This window comes from Mus caroli, chromosome 9, assembly GCF_900094665.2.
Source record: "Mus caroli chromosome 9, CAROLI_EIJ_v1.1, whole genome shotgun sequence".
Lineage (NCBI taxonomy): Eukaryota > Metazoa > Chordata > Mammalia > Rodentia > Muridae > Mus > Mus caroli.
This window is the reverse complement of record NC_034578.1, coordinates 60,761,331-60,784,503: the sequence shown is the minus strand read 5'-3', so window position 1 is coordinate 60,784,503 and position 23,173 is coordinate 60,761,331. Positions and strand designations below refer to the sequence as shown.

The following is a 23,173-nucleotide window of genomic DNA, read 5'->3' as shown; positions in this document are numbered from 1 at the left end:
AGAGCCCCACAATTACTGGGAGAGTTTCTTCTCTAATAATTATTACAGAGGCAATGGTGACCTTATTTAAAATCACTGGCTTTCCTTCTTTTTTCTGTTTTGCAATTCTGCAGGTCCTTCCAGTACTTGTCAAGTGCTGTTAACACTGGGCTACACAAAATTCACTAGCTCTAGATTAGACAGTAGTGGGGGTGGGAGGGGAGTGGAAGCTACCTTGATAAATACCCAGGAAAGAGCAAAGAGAAAAGAAAGAATGAGGGTATATTAATTTTATTATGTAAGTCCTCCATGGGAAGTAGATGACTGCAGAAATTCCTAACCACTTTGCACTTACTGCACGCTAAGAGGATGAGCGGATTAAGGCTAAGTCATTAATAAAATAGAGCTGCATGTATTCCTTGGGCTAAATGCTTAGACATTAATTCAGTTAATGAAACAAAATAATAGATACTGATAAATGGCCCCAATTCTATTTATATCCATTCTTGTTCGGTCTTTGAAAACCACCCAAATCCTTATTTGACAGAGACACCACTGGCAAATTTAAAAACGTATCAAAGCAAATTAAATGTTTTCCATTATAACTAAATCTTTCAAAAATTTATGTGCTGTGCAGGTAGGAAAATTTCACTGCAGACATGAATCACCGATGGGCGAACACACAGAACTATGGTCACAGAACTGTAGGAACATGCTGGTCCCTGCACCACACATTTACAACTGGGAGAGGTGACTGAAAAGGTTCTCAGCCAAGCTCCCCCTACCCCACACCATCCCCACCACCTTCACCTTATTCAGAGGTGAAGAATGAGTGTGTTCTATGTGCACTAGGGTGTGCATCTTGCACACTGTGTATACACACAGAGGCTGGAGAGGACATCTACCGCTCTCCACCTTATTCCCTTGAGACAGGGTCTCTCATCAAACCTTGGGCTGGCTATGCTGGTGTCCAAGAGGCCCCTGTGACTCTCCTGAGGTTATGAGTGCACCTGCAACCACGCCTAAAGCCATGCCTCCCTCATGTGTGGCCACACCCAGCAGTGGGTGCTGGTTTTGAAATCCTTGTATGTCCAGCAAGAATTTTACATACTGAGCCCCATCTCTCCAGGCCCTGCCTTAAATTTTTGCCCAAAGCAGTCAGTCCTCTTAAAGGAACAGATCTGTGTCCATGTCTGAAACTGACCTTTGACCTCTTTAACAAATTGGCAATCCTGCCTCACTTCCACTTTCAGTTACAACCCTTTATTTAGTGCTAACTCCATAGCAGCCAGCTACAATGTTCCACCATGACAGCCCAGGTGGGCGTGCAGCAGGACAGAGGAGCTATTAAAATCTAAGCCTTTGTCTTCACATCAATTTCTCACAGAGAAAATAAGCAAACAATAAAACCAACTCCTAGACCAAAGTCCACCTCACAGTCTGAATTAATGCTCCAAGCTAACAGTAGCCTTGAATCACCCAGCCAACACAGACCCCATCTTGTCCGTAGCACTCGGAGGAAGGCAGCCCAAGCCAGGTGATGGCACAAAACACAGACAGGCTTGGGAAGGGTAGGAGGAGCCAACATGAAATGAGCCCTCATTCTTGGCTAATTTAAAATAATGAACTGGCTGTTTTTTAAGGAGGAAGAAAAACTAACAGAAGTATTTTTAAGAGGCAAAGAAGAAACCAAATGGACTAAGCCCCATGGCTTGCGTCCTGTACTTAAAAGCTGGAATCAATTCGGGGTTATGGTTTGCCAAATCGGTGTCTGCAATGACAAAATACAATCAATTAAATTGCAAGTACATGCTAACTGCAACCGTGAACATCTGGATCTGCTGAGGGTTGCACACACTAAGAAGCACCGGATGGTACACTTTAGTTGGGCAAACTGTATGCTGCACAGATTGTATGTTAATAAAGCTTTTTAAGATAAGTAAATAAACAAACGGGGGATGGGGTGGCATATTTATTTCTTTTTGTGTTACACTCAGATGGGAATAGAACCAAAAACCAAACTGAATTTTACTTTCTGGTGATTTAGTAGCTGCCTGGGTTCTGTTTTGTTTTACTCTTTGACCTGCCTCAAACAACTGCAGAGCCCAGGCTACTCAGCAGCACATTTCTGGCTTGGCGTGCGCTATTAAGATTGTTCAGTGAGGCTAGGTATGAACTTTGCTATCATATCTGTGCCAAGTAAGAAGTAGGAGAAGGATGAAGACTGCCTTATTCCAGTTCCTACCGTCAATACAGTGTAGAGAAGGGAGACCACGTGTGGAGCAGAGCCTAAAGCTAAAGCCAGATTGGGGCATCTTTTCCTGCTTCCCTGAGATGCTGGGCTCAGAGTCACACCACCCTGGGGTATAACCACAAGCCATAGCACACCCTTGGACTTAAAAGATCCACTATCTCCCCAGGACTAAACAGGAACAGCAGAACGAGGGGACCACCCCCACCCCTTGAACCACAGGACAGTGAAACCATTCACAAATTGCTCACGGCATTTGAGGAGTGCTGTGGTATGAGAGCCTGCTTATGTTTGCACGGCCCGAAACACTCCCCCTTCTTTGCCTGTCATTATACTGAGTGTGGACGCCCTCAGCTCTTCTGTGTACAAAGAAATTCCCAGAGCAGCTCTGCCTTCCAGCCCTCCGCTCTTATCCACGCTGCCGGCAGCCGCCTGGTGGAGCTGTAATACCTAACTTTTTAAGAGACAAACAGTAGGTGATTGATTACTAAGTCTGTTATTACACACTTGGATTCACACCTTAAAATAGTTCATAGTAGTGTAAAAAGTTAACATGTCACTCCAGGTCCCGCAGCAAATCCACCTCCCACCCTCACCCCCACCCAGTTAGAAGCGTAAGTACAAACAGCAGTCCCTACTTGAGAACCGGTTCTTCTGCAGCCAAGGAGTCTCCAGCTGCCCCTCACCCCCACTTACTTTCTTACTTGGGGAGCTTATTTCCTCTACAGTCCCACTAGTGTTTAAAAGAAAGATTAAAGCTATGTGACAGAGGTTGCACGCACGACGGTCAGTGGAGTGACCCAACATCTGTCATCTCCTGCATGGGCTTTGTGCCCTCACCTAGGACAGCAGGCCAATCTGGCAAGCCATCCGAGGAAAGAGGAGGTAGCAAGGTGCACTTCAGAATCAGTGAGAGGGGAGTCAGCCTCTTGGCACTCATTAGGAAGCATTCTCTAAACACCACACAAACCGTTTACACACACACACACGTACACGAACACACCTGGCCTCCTTTTACTTAGACATTTTCAGCCCAAAACAACAGCATTCCAATGATAACACAGTACTGCTGTACCTGGAATTACCCATGCGTCCTGTAGTGGTAATGATAAGAACACTTACTTAACACCAACAGATTTCATGGCCAATCGTACTTTCCATGGCTTTAGAGGTGACACTTGCCAAGGCAAATCAGGACAATCCTTCCAGAGACCAGCACTGTTCTGAGAATGTAGAGTTTCCTGAGTGTCTGATCCTCCTGCCTCCACCTCCTAGGTGCGGGATTACAGGCTGTGGCACACATCAGTTGTGAGGTGCTAGGGTGAAACCCAGGGCCTAGTCAAGCTAGAGAAGGACTTTACCAACTGAGCCACAGCCTAAACTCAGTTTTTATTCTACAAACTGAAACTGCCTTCCCGGCAGGCATCAGTGTCTCCCACTCAGGCTACAACAGTCTGTCACGGGTTGCTCTTTCCAGCTGACCCCAAGGTGCCTCTTCCTTCCCTTGGTGCAGCCAGCACCAAGCAAGCAGAGGAGACCACTGGAAATGAGCCACTACAGCTCTGCATGTGAGGGCTATCCAGAGCCTGGCCAGAGTGCACCTCAAATAGAGACAAAACTCCTGTTGTGGCTTCAAGACTGAAATGTGCAAGAAGGTGCAGGGACAGAACATAGAGGAGGCTCGAGATGGATGTTCATTCCCATGGCATAGAGTGATGGCTTAGAGGTTAAGATAACTGGTTGCTGTTCGAAAGGACAATTCCTAACACTCACATGATGGCTCACAATTACGTGTAACGTCAGTTCCATGAGATCTGATGCTCTCTTTTGGTCTCCATAGGGACCAGGCACAAATGTGGTGCATAGATGTAGAACACCATACACATAAAAATAAAATTTAATTTTTAACAAATGTTCATTCCCCAAGTCCCAACCCAGGTTTCTCTGTGCTACCAGACTCCTGACTTTGCGGTTGGAGCCACATGCAGCTCTTATGAGGAAAGTCTCCTTCAGGCTGCACTGGGACTGCTTCCTTTTCCAGCCTGACCACCTTGTAAAATATGACGTCTCAGAAGTTTTCTTTTCCATTGTTGAGGCAGAAGAGAAAGCAATTAGGAAAATTACAGGAGGCAGGGGAGTCTGACGTCAGCCGAAGGGGAAGATAGCCATATGAAAGAAGAGAACCCAGGGAGATGTGGTTGGGAAAAGCGTGAGACCCGGGGTGTCCATTAGCCAGCAGGTAAAATGGCCTCAGAAACCTCACCGTGCCTCTGTTGTTGCAACTGGCACAACCACTGGGCCAAAACTCTGCGAGGGAGAATGTCTTCTGGGGGTTGCATGCTGTCAGACGCACACACACCACAAGATCTCAGTGCTGGGAGTCAAGGACCCGAGCTGTTGAAACCAGAATGCCAGGGCAGTGACGCCACTCTGACAAATAAATGTCAGCAAATTCCCATCTGGAGTTCCCTGAGTAGCCATCGTGCAGCCTCCCACACAGGCACAGGTCGCCTTTGTTTTGGGGGCAGTGTAGAGCCTCTGAGGGAGGCCTGGACTTCGAGCACAGCAGGGTGGCACAGCTGCAGGCCACTGCTGAACAGCGGCAGAGATTCCCTTCCCTTCTAAGGCTTCCTGCCTCCTGGCGGCCCCTGTTCTCTGCTGGCCACTAGAAACCCATGTTTCCATATGCTCGTAGGCTTTTTATATCACAGTGGAAAGTTTTAAAACTTGAAGCAGAGGAAATCCAATCCTCCCCCTTTTCTTCCAGTTTACTTTCTCCCAGTAGTCATCTGGAATTGGTCACCATAGCCTCATCTTAAAATAATTGTGTGTGTGTGTGTGTGTGTGTGTTAATGCTTGTGCATATGTGCACATGTGGTCTCTGCTTACCTTTAAAAGATCTCACAATGCAATGGCACAAACATGAAAGAATATAAAGAAGCTGGCAGGAAGTGGAGATAATATGGCAATACGTTTTATGAGAATGAAGCAGGATCCATCAGCCTTAAAATTTGCATGCAATGTACAAAGACTATTAGACGATTCACAGACAGCCCCTACCCAGATTTTACAGAAAAAGGAAACATCTCTGAATCCCATCCTCTTAAAAACCTTTATTTTTATTCATGGGTATATACACGTGCCTCTTTGGGCACCATATGTATGCTGTGCCCTTGGAGGCCAGAAGGTGGCGTCAGATCCCCTGAAACTGGAGTTACAGGCAGTTGTGAAATGCTTGTGACCTGCCTGATGGCCAGGGCTGGGAACCAAGCCTAGATCTTCAGCAAGGGCAGCCCGTGCTTTTAGGAGGCGAATCCCTTCTCCAGCTTCTCGTCACTTTTTATACATTCAAAATTAGCTCTAATTACATCCACAGCAGTGACTCTCCATGAGGACACGATCCTGTACCACTGACTGGTGTGGACACCTGGAGAATTTCTGTGTTGGTTGTCACAAGTCACGAAATGGCACTGGCATCTAGTGCACAGAGGCCAAGAATGCTTGCCCAACAGCACAGCCCAAAAAGACAGAGTTGCCCCGCCCAGAATGGCAACAGGGTGGATGCTGAGAACCCCTGGCCTAGAGGACAGGAGCCCTGAAAGAGGGATCCAGCTCTACTCATGGACAGAATAAAAATCCTCCAAGACTGAGCTGGTGTTCTTTCTTGCAGAACCCCTTACTCCAGGTACAAAGGTCTTCCCTTGTTATGTCTGCGCACTCTGTTGCATGCTGCTTTGAATATTCGCCATAAAAAAAAAACACTTGACAATTAATTCTAGATGCCTGAAAAGAATCCTTGAGTATTTTTAGTGAGAAGACTGGCTAAAACCTATTCCATGAAATAATGCTCTCATTCTGCTAACAATGTAGGTGACTGGGGCAATGCTCAAGGTATTTATGATGATGGCCCATGTAAATATAATCAGAAAATATTTCTGGAGTAAAATTAACTTACTTAAAGTCAGACAACTAAAAAGAGGCTACCATCAGTGGGCGGATTCCCCCGGAGAGCTCAGACAGAGACCTGACCCTGCTCTGCTAGCCCCTCTATGCTGCTGCCGACCCAATGGCTGCACGCTTTCCTCCCCTGGACAGGCTGACACTGAGGGAAGCCTCAGCTGGTGGGTCAGAGCCAGCAGTCAGGTCTGTGCGGAACACTACACCCAAAGCTGATTGGTAGTTTCTGAGCTTTTCACAGCTGCCCTGGGCTGCCTCCACCTTCGTCAGCCTTGCTTCTCGGGTAAGCTGCAGAGATCTATTTGAGACACAATGCCATGTCCAGATTGTCATTCTGGCCAGAAAAGTTTCCAACAACTTTCAGACTTAGCCTTATAAAATGATTTTATATCAGATTTGATTATTCACTAAATGTCGCTATTGCTGAAGGGACTATAACGGGGTGAAAGGCATAGAGTAGTGAACATCACATGACCATCGCATGCCGCACAAAAGCCATCCAGTTAGACAGACACAGCAGAAATCAAAGTCTCAGTCTAGACAGGCTCCAACCTTCTAGGACACAACACCATGTGCTGTGTTACAAACGGTCCTGCACAACACGGCTGACAAAATCCTACTCGGCAGCACCTCCTCCCCACTAACTAGAAAGGCAATCCTTGTGGTTAGTCCCCTATCAACACATAAAACACGTGAGCGACAAGCTGCTCACAGTAGGTCAGATGCTCTGCTCTACAGGAAAGGAAGCAAGCACCTACAGAGACCTTTTCATTTACTATTTGCCTGACTCAATACATTTCCCACCATGGTCCCAAAGATCCTGCAGCAGGAGTGTAAACGTATTCTAAGAACTGCCAAAGTTAATATCCATTTCTCCTGTCTCCATTTTGACAATGTGCAGTTCTAGTTGCCAAATTTGCAAAAACAGAAAGATGGATTAAAGCTCAGGTCCCCAACTTTTATGGGTAAATGGCTTTGGAGAAGCTCAGCCTCACTGTGCTTTAATTACATACTGGTACACAGTGTGCTCTTGCCTGTGGGGCCCCTCGGGTCTGAGGATGATGGGTTTAATCCCTGAGTTTCACTCCTTAATCGAATGACATCTCTCTTGTAAGAAATGTAAAAATCTCAAGTCCTAATGCTAGCTGGAAAAATTAAATGTATTAAGAAGTATCTTGATGAAAAACAAACCAGTTTCTGCCCCTAAATTCCATGGGACACCACCGTTCTTAGTGCCTGTGGTGACAGCTCTGAGGACTTGTGGCAGATCTTGCTGCCCTCATCTCTTCATCTGCTGAAGAAAATAAAGACCTGGAAACTGAATGAAACCCGGCTCCAGAGCAGACCAAAGCTCCACTCAGGTTCTCTCTGGAAGCTGTAGGAAAACCACAGGTTATGACTCAGTTGGATCCCAGCCCTGAATCAGGAGCATCCTCTCAGTAACTCAGGAGCCTCTTCTAAGCCTGGAGTCTGTGGATGGAGAAACACTCCCAATCCTGCCGAGCCAGAGTTCTTGTTTTGCCAAGAAGTAACACTATAAATACTTGCTGAGAGACTCTCCATGGCCAAGTCTGTCCATCAAAAAATTGGGCTTTCTTGTTCCCACTGTTTAGAAACCTGATGACCAGAGAACAAAGGCTTCTAGATTCTGAACACACAAAGCTAAATTTTCCCTGGGCTTGTAGCTCATCAGTGGATGGCTTCTGAAAGATGCACAGGCCTTTGGTTCAATTTCCTGAACCCTGGAGGTGGGGTGGGAGTGTGGCGAGGATGGACAGACAACAGGACACTCAAATGTTTGAGTCAACATGTTAGATCTCTGTTGAGATCTCAAAATTAGGCTTAATTATTAAAAAAATAAAATAAAAATAAAATAATCTAGGTCAAGAATGCCAAAATTGCTGGGCATGGTGGCATATGCCTTTAATGACAGCGCTCAGGAGGCAGAGGCGGGTGGAACTCTTCGAGTCTGAGACCAGCTTGTCTAGACAGTGAGTTCCAGGCCAGCCAGGGCTACAGTGAGACCTTGTTCAAAAAAGGAAATTCAGAGTCAGTAAGCGCTACACTACCAAACACAGAAGGAAGAATTACTGATATACAGAATCCTCAACCCAATGGGATGTCATATTAATATGAACAGATATGTGGCCTACTCACATTAATCCTATACAGTGAACTGACACACAATGTCTCTGCCTTAAATTTAATTAACTGAGAAAAAGAAAAACCCAGAAATTGTTAAGACTTAAAGCACAAATGATCTTTTAATGTATATTTAATGCATTACACATACTTCCCATGTTAAATAACGCTCTATTTTAATGTAATATACATTCTCTAGGCAGATTCCCCCCTTTCCATTCATCAATAAATCTTCAACCATCCCAGACAGTAATGAAGCATAGTTAAAACTATTTTGTAAGTATTCATTCTTCCTACCACTTCATACCCCAAAGCAGCCACTTTAAGCAGCAGCTCTGCTTACTATGGAGTAACAGGACATCTCAGCTCTACCTTTCTCTGGGCTAAGACTTGACCATGAACACACACAGCAGCAGTTACTGCCTGAGCACTCTGGGTAAATTAAACCTTGGATTTCCAAACCAGTTTCTTCACCATAAGATGGAAATGCCCTAGCCTACTGTGATTAGAACTGAAGTAAATTTTATTTTAAAAAAACACAGTTGAGGGTGCCTGGAAAGATGGATTAGAAGTTAAGAGCGCTATCTGGTCCCCCAGAGGATCTGAATTCAATTCTTAGGACCTCCATGGTAGCTCTCAACTACTTGTAACTCTAGCTCTGAGGGATCCATCATCCAACGCCCTCTTCTGGCTTTCCTGGTATTGCACAGAGAGAGAGAGAGACACACACACACACACACACACACACACACATCTATTAAAAACACTCTTGGGAAGAGTTCTACATGCACATTTACTACTATCATAATCTCTCTAAGTTTCTGAATGTTACTAATTGAAAGAATTTTGCTACAGATGTTCTGGAAGCTTGTCCAGATGTAGAAACAAGACTGCTGATCCACAGTTGCTGGATTGGCATCAACTACACCACTCTCTAGGAGTTCTTCTAAGTTCCTTTCAGAGGAATGAGATGTGAGCTCTTAACATTTTCTAATTCTCACAGGTAGAGCACACATTTTTACGACACTCCTCTTGAGGGTGGGAACAGGACCTTAAGTCATAATTTTAGTAGCAGTAGCTAGAACAGACACTAGCTCTATGTTTAATAAACATTTATCATAACACGCATTTCTAGAATGAAAGTATTATGTCCACAAACACACTCCAGGCAGAAAGAACTCTGCTGAAGCACAGTCACTCTCACGCATCATGCAGTCCCTTGCACAAGCTCCTCCAGCATGCTGAGCTTATAATGGCCTACACTGTGGGACAGGTAAGAGCTCAGAAGGCAACAGTGCAGACAGTGCAGACAGGCCAGATAACCTAAGCTCAGTCTCAGGAATGCATGTGGTGGGGTGAGAGAGCTAACTCCCACAAGGTGTCCTCTGACCCTCACAAACAAATAAACAAAAACTTACTAAAAAAATAAAATTATATATATATATATATACACATATATTCATATACATACATAAACACACACACACACACATATATATGCCAAGAAGGCCTCCCCTTAGCTATGTATGTATCTAACTGGAGTACTGCAAGTAAGTCTTAGAGTGACAAGAAGTTTTTGACAAAGTCCATGCGGGTGCTTTATCCACAGTCAAGAGTCAAGAGTGGATTTCTAACGAACTTGATATTTGATTACAAGATACTTTCCACTGTTGGTCAAGAGCAGTAAAGCAGATCAGATACAGAGAGAGTGATGACAGAAACAGGATTCCTCTTCCAGATCAAGGCACATCCCAGTCAATCAGAAACCCGGGTCCTACCTAGACTACAGCCACTCATCGTGGTGGTCTCTATCTTCCACCCCCAAATTAAATCTATTCCCTGAATAGTGTAACTCCATCTTTAACGCCATCTGAGGCCTCCGTCCCCATGACCTTGTAAGAACTGACTAGCCCTCTTTCATGCTTTACTTATTTAAATCATCTGCTGGCTTTTCTGCACTTCTCCCGCTGACTTGTGGAGCACTGATGAGTGGCACCTAATTTTAACAAGAATTAGAGTTTCCTAAGTCACTCTGCATACAGAAACAAAATGGGCTGTTTCATAGAACTTCTCTCTCTCTCTCTCTCTCTCTCTCTCTCTCACACACACACACACACCAATAATGTTCAAAGTCTCTATTAAAGAACAAAGGAAGAATGCCACCATTTGCTGGCTACTGGTGGTCGATCAGCTCTTTCAAGGCACTGACCACAATTGCCAGTTCTGATCTTTGAGAAACAGGACCGGGCCAGGCACAGTGGGCTCAACACTTGGACAAGGTCAGAGCTGGCCTGGGAGACACACAAGACCTTTTTGGAGGATGAAAGGGAGACAGAGCACCATAGCTACCAGAATATATAATATTCCTGAGCCTGCCTTTGAAAGATCATTCACCTATCACTAATAGGACTCTAAATGCATATACATTTTATAGAAAGTCAGATAAATACAGACCCATAAAGGCCTTCAGAAAAGTCTGGTATATTCACTGTATGGATGTACAATAGAAAGTACTTTTTGACTTAGTGTTAAAAAAATATCAGGATGGGGATTAGGGTGTGACTCAGTAGTAGTGCACTTGCTTAACACGTGCAAGGCACTGGGATCCATCACCAACACCACACACACACCAGGCTAAAAACTACATATGAAGTAGAATTATATAATTACAATAATTATAAAATACAGAAAATATGCAGGGGCCCCGGGGAGATGGAAAAAAAAAAAAAAAACACCACCGAAATGTTAGCTAACATTTTTTTCTCCATATGCTAAATTTTACTAAATTCAACATGAAGTAGAAGGGGCAAAGATGGGAGACCTGGTGGGAGGGAAGGGGGAGCACTCCCTGGCGAGGGAGGGGGAGGGGGGGAGCACTGCTTAGGGAAGTAAGAGAATGGCAAAGAGTCTGGTTCTCATTTATAAATGCTGTAACTAAGCTTTGCCCTAGCAAGGAACTTTCTAAGTGTTCAGAATAAGCGAGTTAGAGAATACCCGTGCAGGGACGACAGCGCGCCTAATTCTGTCAACAGGTGTAGAAAATAATTACAAACTGCGTGATGCTTCACAGGTTCGGCCGCATTTGCAAGCCAGCACCCACGGCCTCGCAGGATACCTCTTCATGTGCCCCCTTTAAGGCTCAGCAAAGCCTGAGTTAAACAGGTGATACGCTTTTATAATAAGGCCAACCACTTATCCAAAGCTTGCCACGTGCTGGCCTGTGGCCAGACATAATCCTCAGCCCACAGATAGGAACATGAAGGGCAGAGGTTCAGTGACTTGCCCACAGTCAGAGTCATAGGACTGGCCAGCGAGCTGCCTCCTCTAGCTCTAGTCTCACTAGTCTCTCTGACCTACATTTCGGAGCTCATTTTGGGGTGGGGTGGGGCTGGGGTTTATCTCCGAGGTAGAGTGCCACGCTCAGTAATGCACAGGGCAGTGGGACTAAGAAAACACACACACACACATATTCGAGTATGCACAACAAAGGAAAAAAAGAAAACAAAACAAAAAACCCTGAATGTTATAGCCCTTAGGGTCCAGAAGCAAAAGCACTGGGTGCAGTAACACCTCAAACTCATTTTTTCTGGGGAACTTGCACCTCAGGAAGAACTCAAGAAATGTAACTGCAAGTGAGGGGGCACCCAACAAATACCATGTACACACAAGTATGTATGTATGTATGTGTGCTTGTATGTACATTACACACACACAATCAAGGGGAGGGAATCAAGAATGCCCACAGCTCTCATCTCTAAGGGAGTAAGCGTTTTATTCTGGAGCCGAATATGAGGGATCATGAAAAGGGCACAGGAACCAGGGGTGCCTCAAGTCAAATGTTCCAACGTGGCAATAACAATTCCATGGTGTTCTTATAGGAACAGCAAAGCTACAGATCAGGATGTTCTAAAAATACATTGGGGGGGAACATCAGGTTGGTGGATTACAGCACATCGGGGAAGCCCTTGCTGTAGGCCTCAGACACCAACTGATAAAAGCCTTAGCCGGGCACTCGGGAGGCAGAGGCAGGAGGATTTCTGAGTTTGAGGCCAGCCTGGTCTACAAAGTGAGTTCCAGGACAGCCAGGGCTACACAGAGAAACCCTGTCTCGAAAAACCAAAATAATAATAATAATAATAATAATAATTCGTAGCCTTTGGGTTGATGGAAGCTAGGGTTCTGTTTGCCTATTCCCAAAAAGACTTTACCTGATAGTCAGAAGGATATTAGGTCAGACACAGAAGTGGGCAACAAATGGCTGAGAAGGAGACTAAAGACAGTCCACGAGAATCTGGCTACAGTTAGTAAAATTCCAGCTCTCCACAATCACAGGAGTTCTGGTCAGTCCATCATCCTGGCAGAACACTAACGCGCGTGCATCTTTTTTTTGCTGAGCACTTCAGTTCACAAGAGGAACCACTACCCCAGCAGCAGGGGCATAACTCCCTAACACAACACCGCAACTCCAGCGCCTTACATTCGTCTAAGGGCACAATTTCCGAGGCCTTGAATATCATCTTAGAGGGTGCTTGCCACCACCCCTGAGGCGGGAGGTCAAAAACTGGCCTCACTTTACACAGGCAGAGGGTTAAGCGCCTGGCGCTGAGACCTGCGGAGGAGCTGGAGCCTGAGGCCCAGCTCGGGCAGAGCCCGGGAGAGGTCGCCGGCCCTGCGCCCATGGCTCCGAACTGGGCCTTGCAGCCCGGCTCAGACGCCCGGTTACTCACGTTGCACCAGCCGGTCCCCGGTGAAGGTGGCGGAGCAGCTGGTAACCAGCGCGCAGGGGACACCGGCAGCCATCGCTGCGGCAGAGCAGGTTCCGCGCCGGCGCTGCTTCCGCCTTGGGCCGCACCACTGCAGCGGGCGCGCGGGGGAGATGATCCGGGCACGCGCGCTGGGCGGGGCCGCGCGCTGGGCAGCCGAGGCTCGGGCTGGCCCTCACACCCCCCTTCCGCTCCTCCAGTGGAGCGCGCCGGTCGCGCGCGCGCGCCGCGTTGCTATGGTGACGGGTGCGGGCACCATCTAGGAGCGCTCCGCAAGAGGCCAGACCTCCGGAGCCAAGTGTCTTCTGCCCGCCTTAGTCATGGCGCAGGCCCAGGAGGACAGCGACCCCATTGGATCCATCCTAATCCAGGTGGGAAACAGGCCGGGCTGGCAGACGCACAGACCTCCCCTTGAACCCCGAAACCTGTGATCCCAAGCACCGCCATTTATTCTCACGTCCCTATAGCAGGAAACGCCTACACTTTAGGACGTCAAGCTCTGGGGGTTGAACACAGGGCATGCTAGCGCCAAGCAAGTACTCTACCGCTAGGCTGCACCACCAGTCTTCCTTTTACTTCGGGCCCAGATGGTCATTGACTGTCTTGGAGCACCCTCCACAATCCAGGCAGGCCTGGAACTTGTGATCCTCCTGCCTCAGCCTCCTGAGTAGCTGGGATTATCAATCTGTAGTAGCAGGCTGGGGTGCTCAAGGCACCATTTAAAAATAAATTATGAAATGTTTAAAGTCCATGGCTTGGGGATGTGGAGGAGAAACAGACTCATCATTAGGAGGTGGTGAGAAGTTCGAAGAGAACGTGAGCTATGGGACCCGTGCTTCTTAACCTACAATAGTCACTGCTTGCTTGGGAACACACACCCAAACTTTTATTTATTTATTTATTTATTTTTCTTCGAGACAGAGTTTCTCTGTGTAGCCCTGGCTGTCCTGGAACTCACTCTGTAGACCAGACTGGCCTCGAACTCAGAAATCTGCCTGCCTCTTCCTCCCAAGTGCTGGGATTAAAGGTGTGTGTTACCAAACATATTTTTAAGATCACCTGGATTACAAAACAACATAAAAAGTGAAAACTTGGAGAAATATCTTATTTATAATCTAGGGAGAAAGCTCTCAAAGACTTGACTTCTCCAGTGTAATTCAGTTTGTGACAGTTGAACAATTTTTCTGAAACAGCTAGGTTTGTTTGATTTTTTGTGTTTGGGTATGGTCCCTTTAAGATGGTCTCACTTTAAGAAGTTCACCTTAATTTCTAACTCGTATTTAATTAACAAAGGCTTGCGATAATGTCCTGAACGCTTCAGACTACACATCCTAATACACCTTTTTCCAAACTCCAGAGTTCCTAAGCCCACTAGCTTCATAGACATCCCCGTTATGAATTGGACTTAAATCTTACCTTGTATCACACTCAACAATTTCCCTTGGGGTGAATTTAGCCAAATATAACCCCAGCGAGGACAGTCCCCACCCACGTCCTCACTGACACCAACTGCAAGGTCATGTATGAAGCTCTAGAACAACCCTCACGTCAGTCAAGCTGGCTGTGAGCCTATGAGTCCCATGGCACCCTCACATTTTATTTGTGAGAAAGACTCATGGAAGTCAAGAGATGGGCTACCCTGGTGATTAGGATTAAAGTTAGCCAAGGAGAGAGATGCATGGCAGAGTCCAGGGGCCATCCCAGAAGAGGCATTAGGTGTCACCTCCTTCCAGGCACAATATGTGACGTCATACAGAAGCTGGACAACTAGAAGCACTTCCCTGAGCTTTTTCCAGTCAGAGCTGGGATGTTGCTCAAACTCACATGGCCCTCGAGGCTGACTCTGTGAAGACTCCCGTTCCTCACGTCTCACGTCACAACAGACACAGGGCAGCTCAAAACCCCACTGTAAATAAACTGTGTTTGTTGTTAGACTGTCTTGTGACTAAAGCATCCAGATACTTATGTCAGGCAGAACATTCCAGAGGTTTAGAGCTCATCTCTTGAGTAGCAGAGGACCAGACCTCTCTTTGAGTACAGTTATGTTTTTCTCTACACAGAGCCCCCTATTCATTGACACAAAACAACCAAACACTAGTGGAGACTTGCCCCCAGTCCTGGGATCAACCAGTTCTTCCCACAGTGCCCTGACTATAGGGGCAGTAGTTTCCTGTTCCAGCAAACCTGAAACATAGCTTAAAAAGAGAGAAAGAGGGGGCTGGGGAGATGGCTCAGTGGTCAAGAACACTGACTGTTCTTCCAAAGGTCCTGAGTTCAAATCCCAGCAACCACATGGTGGCTCACAACCATCTGTAATGAGATCTGAAGCCCTCTTCTGGGATGTCTGAAGACAGCTACATTGTACTTACATATAATAAGTAAAAACAAATCTAGAAGAAGAAGAAGAGAATAAGAAGAGAAAGAACGGTGGGGTTCAGTTTCACACCTTCCCTTAAAGTAATTCTTCCCCTCAGGTCTGGAATAGTATAGAACAGTAGTTGTTAACAGTTAAAAGTCTTCAGAGTGGGATCTAGATGTAGTGGCTAAGCTCAAATACCCAGCAGTAAAAGACAACTTCTGACATTGGATTGCATAACTGGAATGGAAAGGCATAACACAGTCATCTCTCCATTAGCCGGTGTCCTGCTTGTTTAGGAGGGGGTTACATGAACCTTTTTGTGGGCAGACGCTTCCCCCAGATAAGGCACCAAAATAATGATTCTATCCAAATCCACCTTGGTAAAAGTGAGTTTTATTGGGACTGCCTCCAGGAGAGTAGGTAACCCCCCAAACACTGAATCACCTGAGTCTCACCCCAGCATGAATAGCTTCCTTAAAGTTGCACAGATGGAGTTTGCTTCAGCCAACCTTCTGCACTGTGTTTCCTGCCTCCTCTGGAGAACATGAGGTCACGTGCTGCCACTTGCGAAGGATTGCGTACAAGGAGGCTAAGAGGAAGTGGCTGGAATCTCAGTCTCCCCACCTCCACCTTTTATGAGGGAATAGTGACAGGCCAGGTCTGAGGGATGCCTGTGAATAACCACAGCTGCTCTTCTTTAATGGCTGTAACACTTGGAGGACAGCTTTCCACAGCAGGAGCTTTCTCCAGACACTGAGAGGAGCCAAGTAAGGGAAGAAAGCTATCTGATAGGTTATTCTAGTCATTGAAGCTGATCTCTGGGTAGCATTGGATTCCCTACGCAGAGTCTGCAGGATGAGGCACTATGGAAGCCCTCCCTAGTTTCCCAGTGAGTCTTGAGTTTTGCGACAAGCAGCATTGTTCTGTGTCCGTGGGGATTGCACTTCGGTCTGGGCATTTGCTTATCTCCTCCAAACAGGCTACCAACAGTCAAGTGTGGTAAGTAGAAGGAGCACTCGATTAGGAGCCAGAACACCCAGGTCTGCCCATGGCTTTGCTAGCCACACAGGTGACAACCTTTGAGCTAGTCACTTCATCTCTAGGCTTCAGTGCCTTTTCTACAGAATGCATCATTTGGATTGGGTCACTTCTGATGATAAGTTGACCCAGTTTCACCAATGCTGCATGGATTCTTTTTTACAATAAAAATAGAATTCCTTTATTTATTTATTTATTTATTTTAAATATATATATTTAAATTATATATATTATATATATAATTATATATATAATTATAATTTAAATATATATATTTAAATTATAATTATAAATTAAATCTTTATATTAAAGATTATTTATTTACTTAGGCACACCAGAAGAGGGCATTGAATTTCATCACAGATGGTTGTGAGCCATCCTGTGGTTGCTAGGAATTGAACTCAGGACTTCTGGAAGAATAGTTAGTGCTCTTAACCACTGAGCTATCTTACCAGACCAGAGTTCCTTTATTTCTAATCTAGGCAAAAAGATTGTTTCCATAAAGTAAGGGGGGGAAGAGATTGCAAAGCACAGATATTTTAAATCTCCATTTGACTCAGCCACTTCATTAGGCACTATTCCTTAGGCCACTGTTTCTCAAGGTGTGCTGGCAGGACTGGCACCATTAGCACTGACTGAGACTTTAGAAGAGTATATCCCTAGGTCCCATCCCATACTCAGTGAATCAGAAACTCTGGGGCTAGTGCCCAGAAATCTGTCTTCACAGACCCCTCAGAGAATTCAGAAGCACCCTCAAATTTGACAGCTATTACTTTCAATTGCATTGCAAAATATAGGCTCTAAGATAATTTCAAAGAAAAGCCACAGCAATCAAGCCAATGTAGAATTTATCGGGTTGTCTCTTACACTATTCTAGAAATTGTTGCGTGTATTTTAGTTAATTTGACCTTGCAGCAAAACTAGTCTTAATACTTTCATGCTTTGAAAGACAAATAAGCAAAGATAAGCATTGGAGGTAAGCCCATATATACAGAAATGCCACCTCGATTCTCGAGCCTTTCAATCCACTGTCCCTGAGTGAATGAGGACTTCCCTGTGACTCCATTTGTTCCTTCCTAGAAAAGGATTTAAATCCTTTTCTACTCCAGTGTATTAAAATGGCAATAACTAGCAAACGATTCATAATTATCTAATGAGCATGGAGTATAAAACCGTTATTGATTTTTAAGATTGTTTCAAATGATATAACTTTAAAATAGTCAACCTCAATTTTAATTTTGAGTTAAACTAGAGAAGAGTTACTATCCAAAAGAAAAGAGAGTGGTTCCTGTGGACAGCCTTAGAGCAGTGTCCTCAGATCATCTCAACTAGAATTCCCGGACTTAGATAATGTCATTTAGTAAGTTTCCTTGTAGGTCTGTGCCGATTTTCATCCTATCTATGAGTGTATACAGTGTGACCTGTTAGAAACCTTTACTTCCACTGCATTGGCGTAGACTCCCTGACACTGGGTCAGGTAACATGGCTAAGCTGATATAGTCAGGGGCCACAAGCATCAAAGGGCTAAAGAAACTTCCCCTTTGCTGGATTAGCATTGGACTTTAAGGAAAGTACAGGCCGATTTCACCCCACAGAGCTCATGGTACCATTTAATAGAGGAAGCCAAAGGAGCTCATGCTCCATGTGACAGGGCAGTGTGGGCAGGGTGGGAGGACAGGGAGGGATGACGGCAGCTTTCCTTTACTCTGCGCAGAGGCCTAGGCATCCTTCATCAGCAGGCTCTGACTAGCATCCTTCATCAGCAGGCTGTGACTCTCTTTGGTATGCACATGTAAAGTGCATGAATAGATAGTGATGTGTTAGAAACTGGACATTCATTTGTAAAATTGTATGGTTTGATTTTTATGGAAGGATTCCATGATAATCAAATTCTCAAAAAATTAAAAACAAGTGCTTAGAGCTAGACTAACATTTCATATACATAGAGACCCCTTTCTATGAGTGGAACCGATCCTCAGATGGAGTTCTAGGCAGCTGTCAACTTGGCAGAGTCCAGAGTTATCTATGGAGTCTGACCTATGGGACGGCCCCCATCAGATTGGCCTGTAGGCAGGTCTAAGGTGTTTTGGGATTGCTGACTGATGCAGGAGAGCCCAGCCCACTGTGTGTGGTAGCACCCCTGGGCAGATGGCCCTGGGTTGTGTAAGGAAGCAGGTGGAGCATAATCCAGAGAGAACAGGACAGTAAGCAGTTCCTCCATGGCTTCTGATCCAAGTTGCAGCCCAGCTGGAGTTCCTACCTTGTGCTCCTGCCCTGGCTTCCCTCCTTGATGAACTGTGAGCAGTAAGATGAAGCACGCCCTTTCCTCCACAAGTTGCTTTTGGTCATGGTGTTCTTCACAGTAGCAGAGAGCAAAGTAAGGCAGTTGGTACTTTGAGAGAGTAGATCTGAAAATACTTAGGTGCAAAGTTAGACTCAAGTAGTACCTGGGTATCATATATTGCTGTACTCAAACTTTCTGGGTAACTTGCCAGGAAAGCCAACTGTTAGGTTTTTTTCTAGAACAGTTGCAGCTGTCAGTATTCGGTTCCATTGTCAGATACGGGAGCGGGAACCAGAGAACGGCAGCTTCGTGGAGTTCTTTTTGGCAATATTTTGCAACTACAACTTCTTTCGCTTTCAGGCCTATAATTGGGATCTTTGTTTGTTTGTTTGTTTGTTTGTTTGTTACAATTTTAGCTGACTCTTTCCTCAACTGGTCAGGTTAGTGAGATAGCGTAATGGGAGTCATCATGGAGCCCGTATATGGGAGAGCCAGGCTCTGCAGGAAGCTCCGGGCTATCTTGTGGAGTCCTGACAAGCATGTTAGGAGAGCATTAGGCCTCAGTCTGTAAAAGAAAGCCAAGTACAAACCTGCAACGTGATTTGATAAAAGCAGTAACATCCACTGGGTGTTGCTCCTTAAGCAGGCCATGTGTGTAGGTCTGTGCAATGGTGTCTTTGTTTCTGAGTATATTTAACGTATGTTCCTGTAATGAAGGATACCTGGTCTTTTCTTTAAATTCGTTTTGGACATTATATTACAAAAGTCCAGCAGATGTATCTTAACACATAGTTTGGAAACATTGAAGCTAATTGACAGCTTGATATTTTGGCTGACTCTCTTTCACCAGTCCCTATGTGTGGCTTATAAGGCACATATAATACCAAAATGAAGGAGGTCAAAAGGAACTCCAAGAGAGGAAGACGAATCAGCCAAATTTGTGCTGAGCAGAGGTGAACAAAATGGAATTTGCGTTGGTAATGACTCTGCGGCGTCTGGTCTCATGGAGTTCTCGGGATTTACAGCAAATCTTTTCTGCATTAAGTCTTTCAAGGTTTCTATTAGTAATGATTCTGTCCAGGACTGTCAAAACAGTAATCATTTCTAAGCAGAAAATGTACCGTAAGTAATGTTTTTGATGTTCATAAAGATAATGAGTGACCTGTAAAATTTCAATATGGGAGATTGAATGTAACTGAAGAAAATATAGAAACATAGAATTTAGCCTCATTACCTGCCAGGTCTGGTGTAACATTTCCCATGGTGCTCGTCTCTAATGCAGTCACCCTTAACAGGGACTTCTTTCCACTTCAAAAATGACAAAATCACCTAGCAAGAACCAAAGGATGCTCTTGAGAAAGATGAAGCAAGCAACTCTGTTCAGCGATACAGTAAAGGAAGCATCAGCTAGGTACATACAGTGTACATACAGTGTACATACAGTGTACACACAGTGGCTTTCAATGCACAGAGCAGAGGCTCCACAGCCTCCTCTGTGGTGAGCCTGTACAAAACAGCCTGTACAAAACACACCACACACTATTTCTCACTCGAATTCTGAAGTAGCTGTTTTCCAGGTGAGAACACTACACCCGTAGGAGCCTCTGGACCGTTTCCAGGGTCAGGCAGGATTCCAGCTCTCAGGCATCTGGCAGCCAAGTCTGTTCTGCTTCATTTTTATGTCCATTACCTCACGTTCATTTACTAATTCCAAAGAGTAGGGAAATGATTCTGTTCTGGCAAAGGAACTAGAGGAGGTGCTGAAATTTTGAGTAACATGTGTGGAAATTGAATGCTTCGAGTTAATGCTAGGAGCTGTGTGCAGCTGCCATTGTTGAGTTCTTCCTATGCATCGGGCCTGTTGCATGTTCTCTTACAACTCTCTGAAGGAGTGTTGTTGCCCACACAAGGGGAGGATGGAGGAAAACTAAAACCTTTGGTACCCTGGTGAATAATCCAACTCAGTTTCACTCCCTCACATGGCTGCAAGACATTATTGCAGAAAGGTCCAAGGAGCTGTGAGTAGGAAACAGCCAGTTCACTCCTAAGAGGAACCAAAATGTATGCACCCAAAGGACTCGCCCTTTGAACTGCCCGTTACACTGCACACAGTAGATGCTAAGTCAGGAGGCAGCACTGATTTAGACAATCAGAACACACACCTCTTCATCATTGGTCCCTACAGGCAAGCAGGGAGTGTGTTCGGGTATCAGTCTGTGAGCCCTGGAGGTTCTGTGTGACGATTTGAGCAGAGAACAAATAATTTAATGTGTCTGCCAGACTTCAATGCCCATCCGTGAAAAGATGCAAATTCTGCCTCTTGAATATGGCCCTTGGTTCCACGGGCACATCCCCAAGTCAGCAGTATCATAGGCTGGGCCAATGTGAGTCCAGTTATCCTACCAGAGCACAGGTAGACATTTCAAAGTGCCTTTAGCAACCCAGTCTGCAGATTGCTGTTGATGTGCCTGCCGCTGAAACAGGTGTCTGGGTTATGCATTAGCCTAACAAAGTGTTTTCCTTGTGGCAGCAGCCCATGCAATAATCAGTGCCATCTGCACTTATCTGGTTTGGTTTCTAACGTGCACGCATCGAGTCAGCGCTTCCTTGTGTTACAGTGCCCATTGGATGCCAGACAGAAGCGTGCTCACCATTTCTAAGGAAAGCACCCACTGGAGGAGGGGCATGTTAAAGCAATGGCGTATGCTGCTTTCTTTTCCTCATGGATTATTTCCACTTCTCACTAAGTAAAAACAAAAATCCAAGGCACATCTACATAGCTGTCTTCTCAGAGCAGTGTGGCAGAACCAGCCTGGAAGGAGAGCCACCTGGCCCCGTGGGCGCATTTGTTGTACCTTTCAAAGGTACACTTTCTTAAGAGCCCTTTTTTTGCTGGAAGTTCGCCGTGTTTGTTTGTTTGTTTGTTTTTAACCTTAACTAGTCTGAAGAGATCAGCGTCTGGCTCAGACTTGCTATCTGTTCATCAGCTTTACCCCCGAGAGAGAGCAGCAGTCGTCCAGGCTGCACTTTAACCTTGTATGTGTTTCTAGTAGCAGCACAAAACAAATGCTACGGAAACCTTCTTGTTCAAACTCTGAGGCAACCACCTTCTTCTTCTTCTTTTTCTTCTTCTTCTTCTTCTTCTTCTTCTTCTTCTTCTTCTTCTTCTTCTTCTTCTTCTTCTTCTTCTCCTTCTCCTTCTCCTTCTCCTTCTCCTTCTCCTTCTCCTTCTCCTTCTCCTTCTCCTTCTCCTTCTTCCTTTTCTTCTTCTTCTTGTTTGTTTGTTTGTTTTGTTTTTCAAGACAGGGTTTCTCTGTGTAGCCCTGGCTGTCCTGGAACTCAGTCTGTAGACCAGGCTGGCCTCAAGCTCAGAAATCTGCCTGCCTCTGCCTCCCAAGTACTGGGATTAAAGGCGTATGCCACCACTGCCTGGCTGGCAATAATCTTCTTAATTCTGACTGTCCTAAAGCCACAGAGGCAGCCCTTTTTAATGACTGCCATAAAGCCATGTGTGCCTAGCAAATCAAGCCCACTGTAGGCCTGTTTAGTCAGTGCTGCATGGCTGGGGGTGTGGCTCAGCTGCTCTAGTGCTTGCCTAGCCCTGGATTCAATCTCCAGCACTGTGTAAAAGCCAGCCTGTGGTGCACACCTGTGATTCCAGTTTCCAAGAGTGGAGGTAGAGGTGTAAGGAGGTTCAAGGTCATCTGTGGCTTCCTAGTGAAAAATACAAGGCTAGTCCAGACTGGGTAAAAGCATGTCTTGAAAACCAACAACAAAATCTTGCAACAGGTAGACAATGTGTGTGTGTGTGTGTGTGTGTACATATACAGATCTATAAATTTTTTGCATTCAGGTTCATGAGGACCTTCATCAGTTAAAGGAAAAATTAATAAAATTCTCAGCCGAGGAGACAAAGAACACTCTAGACATTCAAAATCTTGAGACAGCAATCCAAAGGACTGAAATGGGGTTAAAGGTAAGTAAAGCCTTGGACAGTAAGTAAAATACTGAAAAGAGAAAAGGGATCACACAGGTCCCTATGCAGTCGGTTAGCAGAGCTTGGCTTAGGGTGGCCACCAGACGTTTCCTCAGACTGCTGCTTGAAATGCAAGTAGCAGAAGGACCTTATTCCATGTTGGCACTGATGGGTCAGATGTCCTTGGCCACGCCCTTTCCTGACTGTGGTAGGAGTTTCAGTTGTGTTGAGGGCTACAGGTCAATGAAGCTTTGATGCTCAATTGTTCGTTATAATTTAGAGACATTTGAAGTAATTTGGTCTTGTGATGCCTAATGCTATCTTAGGCATGCAATAACATAGTGTTTGTGCATTTGGGCTGGTGGGGGCTTAATTACACAATTCAAAAGTATTGACCTCACAGGCCTCATCCGGCCGGATCAGC

At 45.4% G+C, this 23,173-nt stretch overlaps 2 protein-coding genes across 3 annotated transcripts in view; one reads left to right on the top strand and one right to left on the bottom strand.

Moving 5' to 3' along the window:
• Aagab (alpha and gamma adaptin binding protein) overlaps positions 1-13,171 on the bottom strand; it is a 38,803-nt gene extending 25,632 nt beyond the window's left edge. For both annotated transcript variants that reach the window (XM_021172068.2, XM_021172069.2), the window contains exon 1: positions 13,057-13,171. In XM_021172068.2, coding sequence (XP_021027727.1) covers positions 13,057-13,129 — 73 coding nt within the window. In that variant the 5' untranslated portion in view covers positions 13,130-13,171. The remainder of the gene's footprint in view (positions 1-13,056) is intronic.
• A 136-nt stretch (positions 13,172-13,307) lies between these two features.
• The window catches only part of Iqch (IQ motif containing H), a 183,397-nt gene continuing 173,531 nt past the window's right edge, over positions 13,308-23,173 (top strand). Inside the window, exons 1-2 of the mRNA XM_021172751.2 lie at positions 13,308-13,463; positions 22,627-22,749. Of these exons, the coding sequence (XP_021028410.1) occupies positions 13,413-13,463; positions 22,627-22,749 (174 nt within the window). The 5' untranslated portion in view covers positions 13,308-13,412. The remainder of the gene's footprint in view (positions 13,464-22,626; positions 22,750-23,173) is intronic.